The sequence below is a fragment of the Solanum stenotomum genome, chromosome 5 (genome assembly GCF_019186545.1).
Source record: "Solanum stenotomum isolate F172 chromosome 5, ASM1918654v1, whole genome shotgun sequence".
NCBI lineage: Eukaryota > Viridiplantae > Streptophyta > Magnoliopsida > Solanales > Solanaceae > Solanum > Solanum stenotomum.
The window spans coordinates 24010150-24028339 of NC_064286.1; the positions used below are offsets into that span (position 1 = coordinate 24010150).

General features: G+C 31.9%; 1 protein-coding gene across 2 annotated transcripts; it reads right to left on the reverse strand.

Moving 5' to 3' along the window:
- Positions 1-236: 236 nt before the first annotated feature.
- Positions 237-6116, reverse strand: LOC125865623 (vicianin hydrolase-like). 2 transcript variants are annotated; one of them, XM_049545829.1, is made up of 13 exons: positions 5912-6116; positions 5291-5360; positions 4338-4396; positions 4175-4250; positions 3803-3880; positions 3635-3722; positions 3299-3551; positions 2023-2138; positions 1503-1606; positions 1049-1080; positions 858-960; positions 674-782; positions 237-591 (listed from the first exon to the last, which is right to left on the reverse strand). In XM_049545829.1, exons 1-13 carry the CDS (start codon positions 6077-6079, stop codon positions 414-416), a joined length of 1434 nt encoding a protein of 477 aa, XP_049401786.1. In that variant the 5' UTR covers positions 6080-6116; the 3' UTR covers positions 237-413. The 2 variants fall into 2 exon arrangements, with proteins under 2 accessions (XP_049401786.1, XP_049401785.1); XM_049545828.1 differs by having other exon boundaries at positions 1389-1606.
- Positions 6117-18190: the final 12074 nt, after the last annotated feature.

Below are 18190 nucleotides of genomic sequence, written 5' to 3' on the forward strand. Positions count from 1 at the left end.
TGTAATTATTTAAAACTATTGATGTATTTTTATAATTTTGCGTTATTATATTATTATACTATATTATAAATTAAAAATTTAAAGATCCATAGGGCTTAAGTTTCGCCCTATGCGAAGTAAAATGCCCCGGGTCATGCCTCCACCTATTAAAACAGTGGTCATTATTGTGCAATCTTTGAAATTAAAGAGATAAATTGCAAATTGTTGCGGCTTAGCAAACAAATGTAGCAAGCAAGTAGATAAGATTAATAGGGAGGTGCTCCCATGTTATTCTTGATGACATAAAAGTAAAGGACATTTATTTTCTGTCAACACTCAATAGAGAGTGCAAGTAGCTAGAGCTCTTAAATTCACATGGACCTCTAAATAAAATGCAATTTTCCAAAGTAGAGTACTAGAAAGAGTGACATAATTTATAGGCCAGTGTACAATAGAAATTTCTTGTACCAATAAGAAGATTTCTTATGGTATCGTTTAAGACCATTCTTGTAGTCAACAAAAGTGAGGCCAAACCGCACAGTGAAACCAGCATCCCATTCATAATCATCTAAGAACGACCACACAAAATGTCCTTTAACGTTTGCTCCAGCCCTGCACATTATGCAACTTATTTACATTAGATTATAATATATTTCCCAAAATAAAACAAAAAAATCTACAGAAGAAAACTTACTTTATAGCTTTTGATAGAAACCATAGATGGCCCTCATAATACTTTATCCTCATGTCGTCATTCAAAGATTCTTTAAGTGACATTGTGCTATTATTGGCTTCTGCCATCCCTGAAATTTGATGTCAAATATTTTAGCAGTTATGTAACACTTATCTTTGAAGACCAACAAAAGTGAGGTAAGTACCATTTTCAGTGATGTAAATGGGAGGATTGTTATATTTTTCCTTGATGTGAAGCATGAGACCATAGATTCCTTTTGGATAAATGAAAAGCCAATCCAAGGCAGTCTACACACATTAATTAACATATATATGAGTCAAAATTTTGAAGAGAAAATTCTGAATTACAAGAAAAGAAATAGGAAAGAAAGAGTACCGGTGTGCCAATAGGTTTTCCGTCCTTTAATGCTTAACAGAAAAAAAGAAGAAAGTAATTATTTGAAACTGAAGAAGATATATAGTCTCACTTTATACGTCACATTTCGAATTTCAATATTCAAATAAGTATTTTTTACCGTACGTCTTTTATATATCTTGTAAATATTTTAAATTATCGATTATTATGTCTTATAATATCTAAATTTCATTTTAAAAAAATTGATGATTCCTTGAGCAAATTCTCGGTCAAACTTAAAATGATTGATTCTCGAAAAACGAAATGTGTCATATAAATTGTGACAAAAGAGGTATGAAATAAAGTTTGTTTGTAGTCTTACGTGAAAGATCAGCATGATTGTCAGTGGTGTAGCTGAGATTAACTTTATTAACAGAGAGCAATGGAGAAGCATAATATGTGGTATAGTAATTAACCCCTAAGAAATCCATTGAACCTTTCACTAGCTTTGATTCCTCAACTGTGAATCTTGGGAGCCGACGTCCTACCATAGCTCGCATGCTTGCCGGGTAATCACCATATGTTATTGGATCCAAAAACCTGTATTTTATTAATATAAGAGATTAATTACTATCTACATGCATTAATGTAATATATCTCGCTTTACCAATCATCTAGAAATGATTAACATTTTAATTTCCAATCACATTCGAATTAAAATTCCATACTTTATATACTCTTTCCGTCCTAACCACCTTTTTTATTTCGAGATTCAAACAATTATATCGTTGACAATAATTTTTTATATATCCTTTAAATATTTTGAATTGACAATTATTATAACTTATAATACTTTTTACATACTCATTCTAGCAAATCAAGTCCGTAAAAAAAAAAAAAAAGTTAGAGAGCGTGTTTAACATGCATCTAGTGGTTAATAAAAAATTGCAACTTGCTCAGAGTGTCATGAAGATGCCATGCATGTGGCAGTGGCTAATGTGGTCAGTAGCACTTACCATCCCAACATAAAATCAAGAGCTCTTAGTGGGGCCTTGAGTCCTTGAGGTGTATTGATTTTGGGCACAAACATGTGAGTGACCAGAGTAACTCCTATTTTCCCTTTCTGACTTTTCTGCAATTATATTTTAAATATATTCAGTATGAATATTTAATTAATTAACGGCAAACAAAATATTTCCTCCGTTTTATAAAAAATGACCTAATTTGATTTGACACAGAGTTTAAGAAAAATAAAGAAGACTTTTAAATTTTATGGTTCTAAATTAAAGTTCTGTCAAATGTACAAAATTGTTTTTTAATCTTGTAGCCTTAAACATGTCACGTGAAAAGTTGAAATTAAAATATTACCGAAAAAAGAAAAAATCCATTCTTTTTAAGCAAATTAAAAAGGAAAGAAGATCATTCTTTTATAAACGGAGGGAGTAATAGATTTCTGAATTATGCATGGGCAAGAAGCAAACTTCCAAACAACGGATGGATAGTATATATCGCTTTCTATTTAATTAAATGCACTTAATAGTCACCCACTCTATTTTATAATTGTCCAATTTATATTTTGCATTCAATAGCTTTGTTTCAAAAAAAAATTCTTATATTTCTTTTTAATCCATTTTTAGAAAATATATCTCTTTTCTTTTTTGATAATTCTTTGATTATAATTTTTCACTTGTTTAAGGGCCCACAAGATTAAATGATAAGGTGCATTCTACATATCTATAATTTAAGATAGTAAAATTCAAAAATATGTTTGTTTACTTTCTTTTATTGTATGCTTCAAATCAAAATCAAACAAATAAAATTGAAATGGTGAGAATATATATATATATATATATATATATATATATATATATATATATNATATTTATTTTTTATTTTTTATTTTTTTTAATAAATGAGAATAAAGGGAGTATTATTCAACCCAAATATCTATGAATAATCACCCAAACAATGACAAATTAAATAATCTTATTAAAAGAGATAGTTAATACTCCCTCCGTCCATCTTTACTTGTCGACTATATTATTTTGAGATGTCTAATGATATTTGTTGAATGAAAAATTTATCATGTTATGTCTATTTTACTCTTGCTATTAAATACTATTCATTTTTAAACATTTAAGTGGCTTGTATTTAATATGAGTGATTTAATAAAGTTACATCAATCATTTACTGTTTGTTAATTCACATGTCAATATTATTGGAGAGAGGGAGGATAAGATAAGAAAATAAAAGTTTTGTCATGAAAAAGAGGTAGATCTAGTAATTAATTACCTGGTATTTATCTCTATAGATCTTAACAGCAGTTGCATGTGCTAGAAGCAAGTTGTGAGCAACAATGTATGGCTCAGTAGCAGAGTTACCCTCAGTGCAATTACCTACATATTTAGAACATCTTCCTGGTGCAAAGGTTCCTTTTGTATATCCATTCATGCTATAAGAAAGTGGTTCATTTAGAGTTATCCAATGCTTTACTCTATCCCCAAATTCTTTGAAGCAAATGTCCACAAAGTCACCATAATCTTTCCTGAATTAATTAGCAACAACATATATGATTAGTTCATGATGAGTGCTAACTCCAATTATTTTATTATTTAAACTCCTACTTACGCTATTTTTGAGCTGAGAAACCCTTTATATTCGTCTTCAAGGGTTTGTGGTGTGTCCCAATGGAATAGAGTCACAAAAGGAGTTATACCTAAGGAAAAGTTTATTAATTAAATGGATAGTATTATAAATAATTAATGAGAGATCAGGGAGCTGTAATTATATTATTACCATTAGCGATTAGCTCGTTGAACACATTATTGTAGAATTTGATGCCTTCTGGATTCACTCCTTTGCTAACCTTACCATCTTAAATAAACACAAGAAGGAAACAAAGCTTTCAGCAGATCAACTATACATAATTTTCCTTGTAAATATATTTCACATCCATAAGTTATAGGGGTTAAAGATTAGGGAAACTGAATATATGGAACAGGCTGAATAACATGGTCCAATTATCCCGAGTTAGAGTCACACTAGCACTAGGCTACTAGTCAATTTCAGGTAGTACAAGAAGTAGCAGCCTAGCTAGTTGATATTTCATATCTTGAGTTTCTCTCTTATTCTTTAAGAATAGGTAAGTAATGAATTGTTACGACGTACATGGTAAAATTCGAGACCAAGAGATAGACATCCTGAAAGCTCTTAATCCCACTTGCTTAAGCAGTTGAATGTCTTCCTATAATATTCAATGAAACATATATATGCAGTTTAGAGGGACATAAAGAAGTGCAACGAACATGCACTGTATGTCATATATGTATACCTTATAGCGATGGTAGAAATCAACAGCCACATCTGCTGTAGAAGCATCAAAGATCTTTTCTGTATGTTGGAAGAATATTTGCTAAGAAAGAGTTATATCATATGAAGAAACAAGCACTAAGAAGCCCAAATTTTGGTATGGTATGAAATATCAATCTCGCTACAAATTTGATACATACTAATTTCATTTTGTAAATCTTTCATTTCTACTTCACACACATATTACTCAATGCATTAAAGAATATCCGTAAAAAGTTCTATGTAAAATTATGAACTTTGAAAATCATATTTGATTTGATGCTCTTTAATTTAGTTATGGAATCAATAAGTACGAGATTGTTTGGAATGGAGGAAAACGTTTTCCAAAATGCGTTTTATTTTTCTATGGAGAAAAGAAAAAAATTTCTAATAAAAATAGGGAACTTTTTTCTGATAAGTCAACATTTTATGTTTATTTTTCTCCTACCATGGCCACCCCCGCCCCACTCAACCATCTATCTCGTATCATTTGTAGAAAATAAGTAAGACGCCCACTTGTTTTAACTGATGTTGAGAAAAATGGTGGGTAATTAACTATATATATATATATATCTGAAGCTAATCAAATATAGTAGCCGCCATAGCTAGCTTTCTGGTCATATTCGAAACAACGAAGGCAGAGTTATTTTCTGGATTACATATTCTTCAAGCTTTCAAAATGCAGTGATCGCTAATGCAATGTTCAATTTTGCATTATTGGTGAAGTGTAAGGTATATATATATATATAGTATTATCTTTGGTTTGGATTTGAACCCAACAATACTTTTCTTATATTTGGTGATTTTAATTTTGATAAGTTAACAGTAGTAATATTTAAATGATATGTGGTGTAAACTTCAAATCCCAGATAACTTTTTTTTGTTCCGTCCTCCTCCTTTTTTATACTTGTATTTTATGTTAATTCATGATGAGACCTGGGTGCTGTCGAGTGAAAGTGTCCCATATACTAGGTCCTCTTCCTCCTTTAAGCGCCTCTCCTTCGATCTGAAAGCTCATTAAACAAAAACAAAAAAGTTAATACTGCGTCTCTCTCAATTTATATGATTTATTTTCTTTTTTAGTCTGTTTAAAAAAATGACATATTTCGATACTTCACGGAAAGGCATATATATATATATACACATGTGTGTGTGAGGTAGGTAATATTAAAGATACAATTAAATAAATAAATAAAAACATAAGTAGCTTAATAATTCTTAAATAAAATGGTTAATTAAGCTGTATATATGTTCAATTCTCACTATTTTATAAAATTAAAAAAAAATGATTCAGGTGCTTGAATCAGGAACAAAAATAAAGCCCCCGCACACACGAAGGAGGGGCAAATTCGGAAGGTTTTTGGATAATTCACCTGAGCACAATAGTTTTTACCTAAAAGATTTGCATTGTGAAGTCCGTTATTATATTATTCTATCAACTTGAGTTCGTGGCAGAAACATATATATACGTACGCTTCAAATAAGTGTTGAAACGATGATATAGTTCGGAGCGTGTGGGTGTAGAAAATTTGAAGTATTATATTATAGGAGTACTACCTGATAAGCAGCTGATGAAGCGCCAAAAACAAAATCAGGAGGGAAGCTAGTTCGATTAAATGGAGCATAAAAGCGTTTTGCAGGAATTGCAGCGCTCGTTAGAGGAAAAAAATTTGCAAGAGCTATAAGGAAAAAGATGCAGAAGCTTAAGAGATTTCTCATAGCCATTGTTGGTTGCCTCTCTACCTTCTGTCTAACACATTGTGTAATGCTCCCTATTTATACAAAAATATTCAACTCATTATTATTCAACTAGTCCTTCCCTTTATTTACTCTATTATTTATGCCAGCTATCACAAAAAATAATTTTTTTATGCATGTGATATATATATATATATATATATATATACCTTTATCCTATATGGAAAATAAACAGCATATCTGTTGTAGTAGAACCGTCCAAGATCTTTTATGTATTTTGGAAGATTATTTGCTAATAAAGAGTTATATCATATATGTTATGAAGAAATAAATCTGACTAAAGGTGTCTATTTGGATTAACTCATTTTTAGGTGTTTTTTTATTTTAGGGTATTTTTTTTAAGTTTTTGAGGTATTTGAAAAGGTTATAAAGTGCTTTTAAGTATTTATTTTTAGGCCAAAAATATTTAAAAATAAATAAAAAATAGATTATCATTTACTTATGACTTTTAACTTTTGATTTATACATTATTTTTCATAAGCCAAATATCCAAACAAGCCCTAAAAAGGCTACCTTAAATTTTACTAGAAAATATCTTTTTTTTAGAAAAGTTGAGATTGTGTCAATTATTGAACATGAGATGAACTGTGGTCTAAATTTTTCATGTTTTCAAAGAAATGCGTATAACAATGTTAATATGGTCCAAAATAGTTAAGTCTTGATAAACCATTTTACATTAGGATTAAGAAACTAGTTTCATTCAAATTAAGCAACTTAGACCTTTCAAATTTTGCGCAGATCATAAAAAATGGGATAATTTTAAAAATCTTTCTTTAAATTTGGCTCTATTATATTTTTTATATTATTTTTTATGTGATTTACCATATTACGCTTACTTCACTTATTTTATTTTCTGTAAAATAAAATATTAGCCTATATATTACTAAAATAAATAAAATATAATTTGACAAACTTACTTTTTCTTGAAGTTGGGTTTTTCCAATTAATTATACTTGTCATACATTTTGAATTCAATACATTATACATAGGGATTATATGCATTTTTCAATGCACATTGTGAATATATAACGAAAATCTTAAAACAATAATATGTTTTAACAACGTTAATAAGAGAGAGAAAAATAACAATTGTAATATATTTGAATTCAATATGTAATACATATTATAGGCATTTTCAATGCACATATTAAATATATAACTAAAAGATTTTTAATACAATAACATGTTTTAGTACCGTTAATAAGAGAAAAAATATACAACAGTTATAAAAAAAATTGAATTCAATATATTGTACATATTATATGCACGTTTCAATGCATGTGGTGAATATATAACTAAAACATTTTTAATACAAATATATTATAAGTATTATATGTGAATTTTAAACATTCCGATACTTTTTAAATCAGTTTACATTGTTAAAAATGTATTATATTTGTTCTGGCATATAATTACTATCGCATTTATAGTAATGTATAGTATTGAATTTGATTTATATTATAACTATCGTTTATATTTATACAACTTTAATACAAATTTTTCAATGCATCACCTCTTCTTTTTCGGTAAATCACCACCACCAGACCACAAATTATTTATATTGAATATAGTTTTGATACAACCTTAGTACAATTTTTCAGAACTTCACCAATATATAACTAAAACATTTTTAATACAAATATATTATAAGTATTATATGTGAATTTCAAACATTACGGTATTATTTAAATTAGTTTACATTGTTAGAAATGTATGATATTTATTCTGGAATAATAACTATCGAAATTATATTAATGTATGATATCGAATTCGAATTGTATTATAACTATCGTTTATAGATATACCATTTTAATACAACTTTAATGCAGAATTTTAGAGCTTCACTCTTCTTTTTTGTATTCACCATCATCAGACCATTGATTATTTATATTTAATACAGTTTTGATACAACTTTAATGCAATTTTCTAGAACTTCACCTAATATACAATTATATACAACTTTAATACAGATTTATATCAAATGGTTATCAAAGCTAAAATTATGTCATATATGGTAATAAAAATAAAGTAACACTTAAAAGAATAATTAATCAAATAAAATATTTTATTTATGTAAAAATTCCTAAAAATTATTCTCAAAATGTAGGGGCAAGCATTGGCCCAGACTTATTTTTGTTTACACATATTATTAATTTTTTAGGTTTGTTAAAAAATCTTATCAATGTAAGCATCAAGACTCCATTACTCAACCTTTAATTTATTCAAAAGAATCTACAATAGAAGTTGACAAAATCTGCAAAATAATAAGATATCTCTTTTTACCTCTTTTCAGCTAACTTTCACTCGCCTTAAATGTTACAATTATGAGGTATGGTTCCAATTACACACATTATCTTCTTCTTTTTAAATTTTTATTTTATTTATGTTCATCAACTGTTATGTGAAAATTACTGTTTGCTCGAATAATATTTATAAAACTTTACGTAAATTATTAGTTTTGTTCTCAAATTATTAACAGCTTTAAAAATACTTAATTACTTAGCTAATTGAATTTTAAGTTCCTCTCTCATGTCATACAATAAATTTCTCTATATGTCACATCAACAGAAAATTATATGTGTACATTCGTGAATAACAAATTTACGTGTATGACATGAAATCGGGTATATTTAAGTTCAGTTAGTAAGGAAATCAATGAGGTGGGGGTGAGTAGGGCAGGGCGGGTTTCATCGTTCGCGGGGTAGGGCGGGTTATAGCTTTTACGGGTTTGGGGCGGGGCAGGACGGGTTTAAATATATGTTTTCAAAATTCTCGCGGGGCAGGACGGGGCGCGGGTTTGAGGTAAGACTTTTATATTCGCTGATCTACACTAACTTTTGCACCAATTTTTGAGTGTTTGGTCACTGTTTGGATGAAAAAACGTTTTTGAATGGCCAATAAATTAGAAAGGAAATTGACATATCTTGTTTCTTTTTTACTACATTCAATAATTTGTTTATTATGTCATATGTAATCTTTTTTCTTTTTTTTTTTAACTGATATGGGTCACGAGGGCCAATGTTGTTAATATTATAAAATTCAAAATTATCAACAAAAAGATTTACTGACTGTTTGGAACAGTATAACATATTAATTTTAGAGGTTAAAAAAAATATTAAGCAATTAAAATAATTTAAATTTTTTTTGGTTAAACACTTATTGCATCTAATATTTGAAACCTTTTACAAATTATGTGGTGCGGGACGAGGCAAAGCGGATTTATGTAGGGCATGGTGGGGTGGTTGAAACCAATAAATGATGCTATGTGGGGCGGGACGGGTTATAATTTTAGCGGATTTATGCAGGTTTGCCCCACAACCGCCCCGCCCCATCCACCCATTGCAATCCCTATCAGTTAGTCAAGAAAAAGAGTATTTTTAAGGCTCTCAGTAATTCAAAAATCAAACCAATAATACTCCAAGTTCAGGGGTAATTTCAATAATTTTTTTTATAATTACTTTTATTTGTTGTACTTGAATAGAGAGCCTTAACGTATAAATGATAAAAGTATTTTGAAAAAGACTTCTAAATTGAAAAGACCACCATATATATGCTATATAATTTTGAAAAGTTTTATTTTTCACTCTCATTTTTCATTTTCTTAACTACTATTATTATATTACATTATTTTTAAAGTTTCAAGAATTCAAATTCTTTTATTAATATTTCTTATAAAGTAAATAATATCAAACAAATTGGAACTGACTAGGTAACAAGGAACACATTAATAAATAAAAGAAAATTATTTCACCAACCGTACTAACCATCCAGGATTTGTTGGGACATAATTTCAAATCAGTAATTTAAAAATATATTGCTTTGAAATTAAATTTTATTTAAATATATAATTTATATTTTTAAGTTGTAATTAGTCTTACAAATATATAAACCTCACAATTTTTTAAAATTATCAAAACGTCTTCAATCTTATACATTTTTTTTTTCAAATGGCAATCATAATTCATAAGTCATGTATCGAAATATCGTAAGGAGCTATATTAATGAATCACATTCTTTTTTATTCTTTTTATTAGTAAATATTTGCGATTACATATTATTTCAAGTTTTGAACTACACCAATTTTACAATGGTTCACTAATTTTTTTAAAAAAATCAACAATAGTAATAAGTAATTCACATCATTTTACAATTATTCAATAATACAATACTTTTACATGGTACAAATAATCTATTCACATCGAACTAATGTCTTTTTTTATAAACAAAATTTAAATAATAGAATATTTTTTTTACCAAATAGAAACTTATGGATCAAGCTTTATATTTAAAAAATTAAATTACAATCACAGTTTAAAATTGTAATTTGAAATCCTACTTTTTGGAGAATTTGAAATTTGAAATTTGAAATTAGAATTAAATTTTTTTTAAACAAACTTTGATTTTAAATTAAAACTTGAAATTGAATTTTCAATTCCTACGATAAGACGCCTACCGAGTATTATTATCCAATAAATATGAATAAGCAAATAACATCCACATTTATTATATAGTAAACAAAAATTCGAGGACCACTTGAATGTCGCATTTTACCTATAATTGTACGCTTCTTGAAGTATTATTCTTTTGAAATGTGGGCTCATTGATTTTTTCTATTTGACACTCTTCATTTGCATCCTTTTAACGTCCGAAAAATGGTCTCTTTCTAGATGAAAATATTTTGTAGGATTCGTCTGTATTTTATACACATTTTATTTATTTTTATTTATCAATTTTAAATTTTACATGCCTATTAAATTATAATAAATATAAGTATTTTATCATAATATTTATATTAATTGACATATCATTTTAGGCCTTGAAAATAATTTGAAATATGTAATTATAGTTGAGGGTAAAACGTAAAAAGAATAACTTTTGATATACTAAAAGTGAAAAGTAAAAAAAATTTTCTTTTGATATAGTGGACAAATAAAAGTGAGGGGAGCAAGTATTTGACAACTTTCTATTATTTTTAATGCTAAGATTTACCCAAAAATTCAAAGGACAAAGGAGATTTTGTTGTAGCAACTACATGTTCTTGTCACGATTTGAAATCAGGTCATGATGACGCCTACTATAAATCCCTAGTAGGCAAGTCAAAATCCAACTCAAGCGATAATTACACCAAAATATAGAGATACACATAAGATATAATAAGAAGAAGAGGGGCTCATAACATAGATAAGTATATACGATACAAAATATATATACAAAAAGACCCCGATAATGATAAAAAAAGACAACTATTCATAGGAATCCAACCCCGAACCTAGTGTAACCAGTATAAGAGTGCCCAAGTATAAAAGGGACTATATACAATACTTATGTCTAATCAAAATACAAAAAAAACTGGTCCTTTCATGGAACACACATACACACTATTTGTGTATTCGCACAGTAGCCGAACCAACCAGTGTTAGTATTCATATTAGGCGTGTCACGGTCTAAATTACACCCTAGACCATGACGTATAAGACCCCAAAAGGTCCTACACAACCTACTTGACATACATACAACACAATCTAATTGACAAAAGTAGAAGATCTTATATCAATAAAAGAGTTTGACATAAAAGCGAAAGTCTAATCATAGTCTTAACAAGCCTTTCTAAATATAACAAGAGTGGTTGGGACGAAACTGTAATGATCCGGTTGGTCATTTTTTGTTTTTTTCGTAGAAATTACCATTTTCCCTTTCGTGATTGATCCCGAGTCTCCTATGATTGAGTTTTGAAAAGTTGGTTTTGAACTTTGAGTTTAAAGTTGAGAATTTGGCAAGTTTTGAGTTTGAAAGGCTAAGTTGTTAAGAAAGTGGTTTTCAGTGTCTTTTGTGGTTTCGAGTGCCAGAAAGGAATTTCGTCAATTCCATCCGTCCTGAAATGTGAAATTTGATATGTGAGAGTCATCGGTTTCAAATACCGATTCTTTTTGAAAATTTGAGATCCTAAGTTGTGAAATTGTGAAATTTTATCTTTTAGGTTGAATTTGGTCAACATTCGGGGTTCGAATGCTCAAATCAGAATTTTGAGAGTTTCGTTGGATTCAGGGGATGATTTTAGGCCTATGTGAGGTCTTGGTTGATTTTTGAGAAGTTTCGAGCTTGTTTTAGCCTTTTTAGGCGTAAGCTATATTCTTGTGGTTTCCACGCATGTCAAGTCAAGGAGACCTTAGATTAGTGTTTTGATAGTTTAATTGAGTCTGACACGTCGAGTATAATTGATTTGCATATGTGTTTTATGTGTACGTGGATCCGAATGACTCTCGAGGATCCTTTTGATGTTTTGAGAGTTGGCTGATTTTTCTGGTGCCTGAATTCTGTAACCTTCGCTTTTGTGATAGGCCTTCCACTTAAGCAAGCTTCGCTTAAGTGAAGGTCTGATCGCTTAAGCGAAAGCCGGACTTTTTGAAGATTTCGCTTAAGCGAACCAGGGCTCACTTTAGCAATGGTCGCTTAAGCGAAGCCTGAGTTTTGCTGCCGTTTCGGGAGCTTTTTTGCTACCATCTCACCATTTTTTAGTTTTGGGAGCTTTGAGTTGGCGATTTGGACCAGATTTTCGAGGAAAATATTTTAGAATAACGATTCTTAACTCTAAATCTTCAATTATCCATTATCATTTATGGATTTATGTGTTTAAATCAAGCTTTTGAGATGAGTAATTTGGGGTTATCTTCAAGAACCCAAAAAATTAGTAAAATGGTGATTTTGAAGTGGTTTTGATCCCTTTTTCGAAATAGATTTCACTAATACATTCCTAAATCCTTAAACATCATTTTTAAGTATCGTTTTTCGGATTCAAACCTCAATTTTGAAATTTGGTTTTGAGTAGATTAACCCATTTCTGTACATATTTGATGTGAGAATTGTTGTTTCCGATGAGTGATTGTAAATACTTGATTATTATAGATTGTGTGGCTTTGGAAGTGATTCAGAAGGGGAAGACTCAACTCTTAGAGTGAGTGATGATTGATTTAAGGAAAGTGACTTCCTAAACCTTGTATTCTAGTAGAATTCAGGTACTTCCTTTGTTGATTGTGTGTTGGGAGTAATGGGAGGAGGTGAAGGGTTTAAATTGTGCACTTGATATATCTAATTAAATAAAAAGTGGTTGAAATGAAAAAGGATATGTGATAAACATGATGATGTGAATTGCCTTATTATGACCCTTGTTGATTGATTGATGGAATGCTTGAAAGCATGATTGTGGACTTGAATTGTTTGATTTGTTGTCTCTTTCGTGTGGTGTGATATTTCTTGTATGCATTGATTGTGAACACCGTGATGAGACATGTGATGATTTATGATGTTGAGGTCTTTGGAGGAAAATGTTATGACTCGGTCTTTGGCGGTGAGTGTTGTGATGATGAAGTCATTTTCGGCAAGTTTTTATAAAGCCGATGGGAAATGGTTTCGGCAAGTGATATAAAGCCGATGAAAAATGGTTTCGGCTAGTGATATAAAGCCGATGAGAACTGGTTTTGGCTAGTGATTTGATATAACGCCGATGGGAAATGGTTCTGGCTAGTGATATTGTGCCGATGGTAAATGGTTTCAACAAGAGATTGATTATTATGACTTGATGCATTTAATGCTTATGTGTATTGCTTGATACTTGAGTTTGATGTACTTTTTGCGTGTGACTGAACTACTTGACATTGAGATTGACTTATTTGATTGTTAAATTGTAAAGATTGATCTGTTATTATTGGGCCTTCTGAGCCGTGTATTTTAGAATTGTTGGGTTAGACTGATTTTTGTGCAAGTTGTAGTTTTAGGAGGTTCGGTTGGAGTGTAAGAGGTATTTGTTTTCTAGCTAGTTGTTTTGTTTAGTAGGTTGCATGTTGGATACCGTGTTTTTGATAATCACCCCTTGCTTCTACCCTTGTGTATGTTCTGATCCCAGACTCGTGTGATATTCTTCTTATTCTCCTGACAGTCGAGGCTTATGAAGGATTTGAGAGGTAGCTGCTTTTCATCCTGGCGGGCCCTATTTTCCTTTTCTTTAATCTTTGTTCTACTTGAGAAATAAAGACTGAGACTTGTATTTATCTTTGAATTTTCTATTTTCATTAGTGGCTTGTACACGTGTGATATACCACGAGTTTACAGTATTTTAAATATATTTCACTTAAGAGTTGTGTGTGCCTAGGGCCATTTTGTATTGGTATTAATGTGTTTTTATCATGTTTGCAGGAAATAAGTTCGGACGTGGAAAGTGAGAGACACAACTGAAGATGTGCAGAAAAGGGCATCTACGAACGTGACCTACGCACCGTAAGTCCAGTCACGGTCCGTAGATGGTAGGCGTAGATGGACAAGCAAGGCTTGAAGGAAAATCAGGGAATTCTTGACCAAGTGTGGAACCACGGTTACAAACGACGGACCGTAGGTCGACCTACAGGCCATCCTGCAGTTCCGTCAAATGATTCAGAGAAGGGGGTTCTAGTACCTGATTTTGAGAGTTTAAGTATGGAGTTACGAAGGAGGATCCACGGACCGTGGATTGAACCACGGTCCATCCTACTGAGCCATCGATTGTTACTAAGAGGTGGAGATTTTGAGCTTTAGAAAATTTCCTAAGTCCTAAACCACGGAAGGGACCTACGGTCCGAAGGTCAGTGTCGTAGATTGAAACCGCGTCCAGAAACTTTATTTCCTTATTTTGTTTCCTTTTTAGTTAGGACATGTTTTTCTATATATAGGACATTAAACCTCGTTTTTGGGGGTTAGACATTATTACTTTAGTTCTAGTTTTTGGCTTTGGATATTAACTTGCAACTCTAGCAGTTCTTGATTTCCTAAGTTCGTTTTGAAGATTTTAACTTTCAAATTCAAGTTTGGTTTTTGGATTTCTTCTTCTCATTACGTAAGTTCATGATTTTTTCATCTAAAAATATGAATTGTGTTCTTATTATTATGGGTAACTAAATCCACAACTAGGGTTGTGGGAACCATGAGCGATTAATAAAGTATGAATAGTAACTAAGTAATTCTTGAATAGTGTTATTGCATGCATTGATAATTCTTTCGTGTAAAAGTCTTTTTAGCGGTTGCAAACTGTAACACCCCAACTTTCCAAAACGTCTAAATTAACTCGTAGCCTTGTGGAAAGACAAGGAGGGTGAGTAATAAATTAAAAAATGATGTGGTATGTCATATTTTAAGTGTTCAAGGGTTGTATCTCAAGTTTTGAAGTTAACTAAGTGGCAAAATAAAAGTTGGTGAAAGTTATCGTAAGTTCCTTTTTAAAGATTTGTCTAAAATTTGGGTCAAATGTCTTGGATGTTTTCTCCAAATATATAAAGAGTTATAAGGCCTATCACCCATTAAATCGAAGGCCTACGAGTCTAGTTTGCAACGCACAAAACTCCGTATCAAACCGACATCAGAGCAAACAATTATGAGGGTTTTACTAGGGATTACCGGGGCAGAATCCGGGTCGGGTAAAAAATATGGTATGTCGGCTTATTTAACGTTTTAAGCCATGAAAACATTCCATTTCAATTTCAAACCAGAGAGAAAGCTTAAGAGAGGGTTCCTATGGAGTTCTAGCAGGATGAAGGTTAGTTTTTGACGATTTCTACCATTAAACATTTCCCCTGTGCCTAGAAACGTAATCCCTACACGTGGCGATCATTTTTCCCTTCTATTAGCTCCGTTTAGAGGTGGTTTTTGAAGATATAAATTTGTATTTATTGGTGTTTCTTCTAGGTTTACACTTGTTTAACTAAGGTAATCATTTCGGGACCCTTTTATGGTTGTTTTTATGAATTTCTACAGACGTTTCGATAAGTTGGGGCAATATGGCAAATCTACTGATTTAAGATTAATTATGAACTGTTTATAGGTGCGTACCAGTTGTGTATATATAGTGTTTGCGAAGCTTAGGACATAAGGAACAACTTTCGTGAAGGAACTACGGTCTTTCGAGCGTTTATTGGAAAGGTATGTTAAGGCTATTCCCTACTTACGACATGTTTCCTTAAAGCTCAGGAGCAATGTAATTGGGTTGTTATCCTTGTTACACTTGTAGCCATTATTGTTGATTGTTGGCTACTCGAGTTGATATAATCCTCCCTTGTTGGGATTCTTATTCAGTTAGTAGCGTCCCTATGTTGGACAGGACTTAGAGGCTATTTGTATAGGTTGCTTATAACTAAATGGCTCACTTTTAGCGATTGGATTGTTATTGTTACCCTTGGGGCTATTGTGGTTAGCCGCAGGAATGTGATCTATTCCTAGAAGGGCTATGTTCTGCTTACAGGGCTATATAGATGCCTAAAAGCGCTATGAGTTACCTACAGGGCTATATTGACGCCTAAGAAGGCTATGTGCTTCCTATAGGGCCATGTTATTGCCTAAGAGGGCTATGCATTGTCTATAAGCTATGTTAATGCCTAAGAGAACTATGTGCATCCTACGGGGCTATATTAATGCCTAAGAGGGCTATGTGACTGCCTACGGGGCTAGGGGACTACCAATAGGGGTATATAGGCTGATTAGCACCTTCCGAGCTTATGGGGGCCTGAGTAGGTGGTCTTATATGATGCTTGTAGCTGCCGAGCTTATGGGGGCTTGGGTAGGTTGTTGTTTTTATTATTTTTGATAAGTTTAGATTTAGAAGCAGGTCAGTACACTTATCTTATCCTTGGTTTATTTATCAAATTATTCCAGTATATCAGGATACCTCTTCATAGTCAATTACCTTTCATACTCTGTACATTATTTTGTATTGACGCCCTATTGCCTTGGGGGTGCTGCATTCATGCATTCAGGTCCTGACAGACGACCGAGTAGACCTCCTCAGCAACAGGATTGACTTTTATCCAGTTGGCTAGCCCCTTTCCTCCGGAGCTGCCAGAGTTGGGAGGTTTATTACCTTTTGTTTTATATATCTTTATAGGTAGGCTGGGGCCCTGTCCAGCTAATCTTTACTACTCTTAGAAGCTTGCAAACTAGTGTGTGGAGTGTATAGCTACGTTATGGCCATACTGGCCTATGTTTTTGGTTCGCTGAAGCTTGTGAGCTGTTTGATGTATTGTATTGATATATACCTACTTTTAGTTTTGGTATAGATATCATGGTGTCCTTGACGGCCCAATCAGGACTTTTGTGCTAGTTGGCTTTTCATTTATATGATCTCCTGGGAGTAGCTGTTTCTTTTACAGATCAGTTGACAGGGGCCTTGCCAACCGAGGGCTTAGTTTTAAGCCGAGAAATACTTGTTTGTTTTCTTGATTGTGTGTGGCTGCCATGCGCTAGTAGCAAATGGTTCAACAAGGTCGGCTTGGGCATGAGTTTTGGCATTAGGAGCCAGTTGCCCCCCTCGAGTTTGGGGCGTGACACAAACGTTAGAACTCCCCTTATTGCTACTTGTCGGACCAAAGAGGTAGTTAATGATAAAAGAATTATCAACATAGATTTAGTGTGATACTATCTAATAGTCTAATGTTAATTGGTGTGAGGGTGAAAACTAAGCCATACATTGATGTGATGTCTAATATAAGGTAAAGGTAAGAGTTTGTAAATTATACACACGTAGCCGGAAAAGGTGCGGGGTGAAATTCTCTAGTTGCTGGACCAAGGAATTAGAGATACATGACTTACCACTTTGCATGTGATACACTAGGAAAGGATTACTATTACTAGGATTACCGCATTATGAGCTTATGGGGAACACATACACCCTAGTTACTTTCTCTCATTGATTACAACAAAGTTTGAATCTTGGTCACTTGGTACTTAACAACAATCTAGTATTTGTTTCACAAATGCCCCCCTTTACTTACTTGTCTCGGAAATAAGTTGACTAAACGAATATAATCGTAAGTTAAGTTTAAGTCTAAACCATATTCCTCGTGGGATCGACGCCAACCTTCAAGTTGGGTTCTTTACTTGATGACCATCGCTTATACTTCTTTAGGTAGGTGTAATTTGAACGTATAGGTCTAAAGCTAGGGTTTAGTCAACCCGACTCGGACCCCTTTTTAATAAAACCCTCAATTTTCAAATTATTCCCCCACTTCCCACATTCCCTCCTAACCGTTTCTAACCCTTCCAAATCCCATAAATCCCTCATTA

What these genes read in the sequence shown, in the direction of transcription:
- LOC125865623 (XM_049545828.1), bottom strand. Translation starts at nt 6,079, where the DNA reads ATGGCTATGAGAAATCTCTTAAGCTTCTGCATCTTTTTCCTTATAGCT. An exon ending in TTGGTCTCGAATTTTACCAT is followed by an intron (nt 3,881 to 4,174) that starts GTACGTCGTAAC and finishes TGTTTATTTAAG; the next exon opens with ATGGTAAGGTTAGCAAAGGA. An exon ending in TTTCTCAGCTCAAAAATAGC is followed by an intron (nt 3,552 to 3,634) that starts GTAAGTAGGAGT and finishes TAATTAATTCAG; the next exon opens with GAAAGATTATGGTGACTTTG.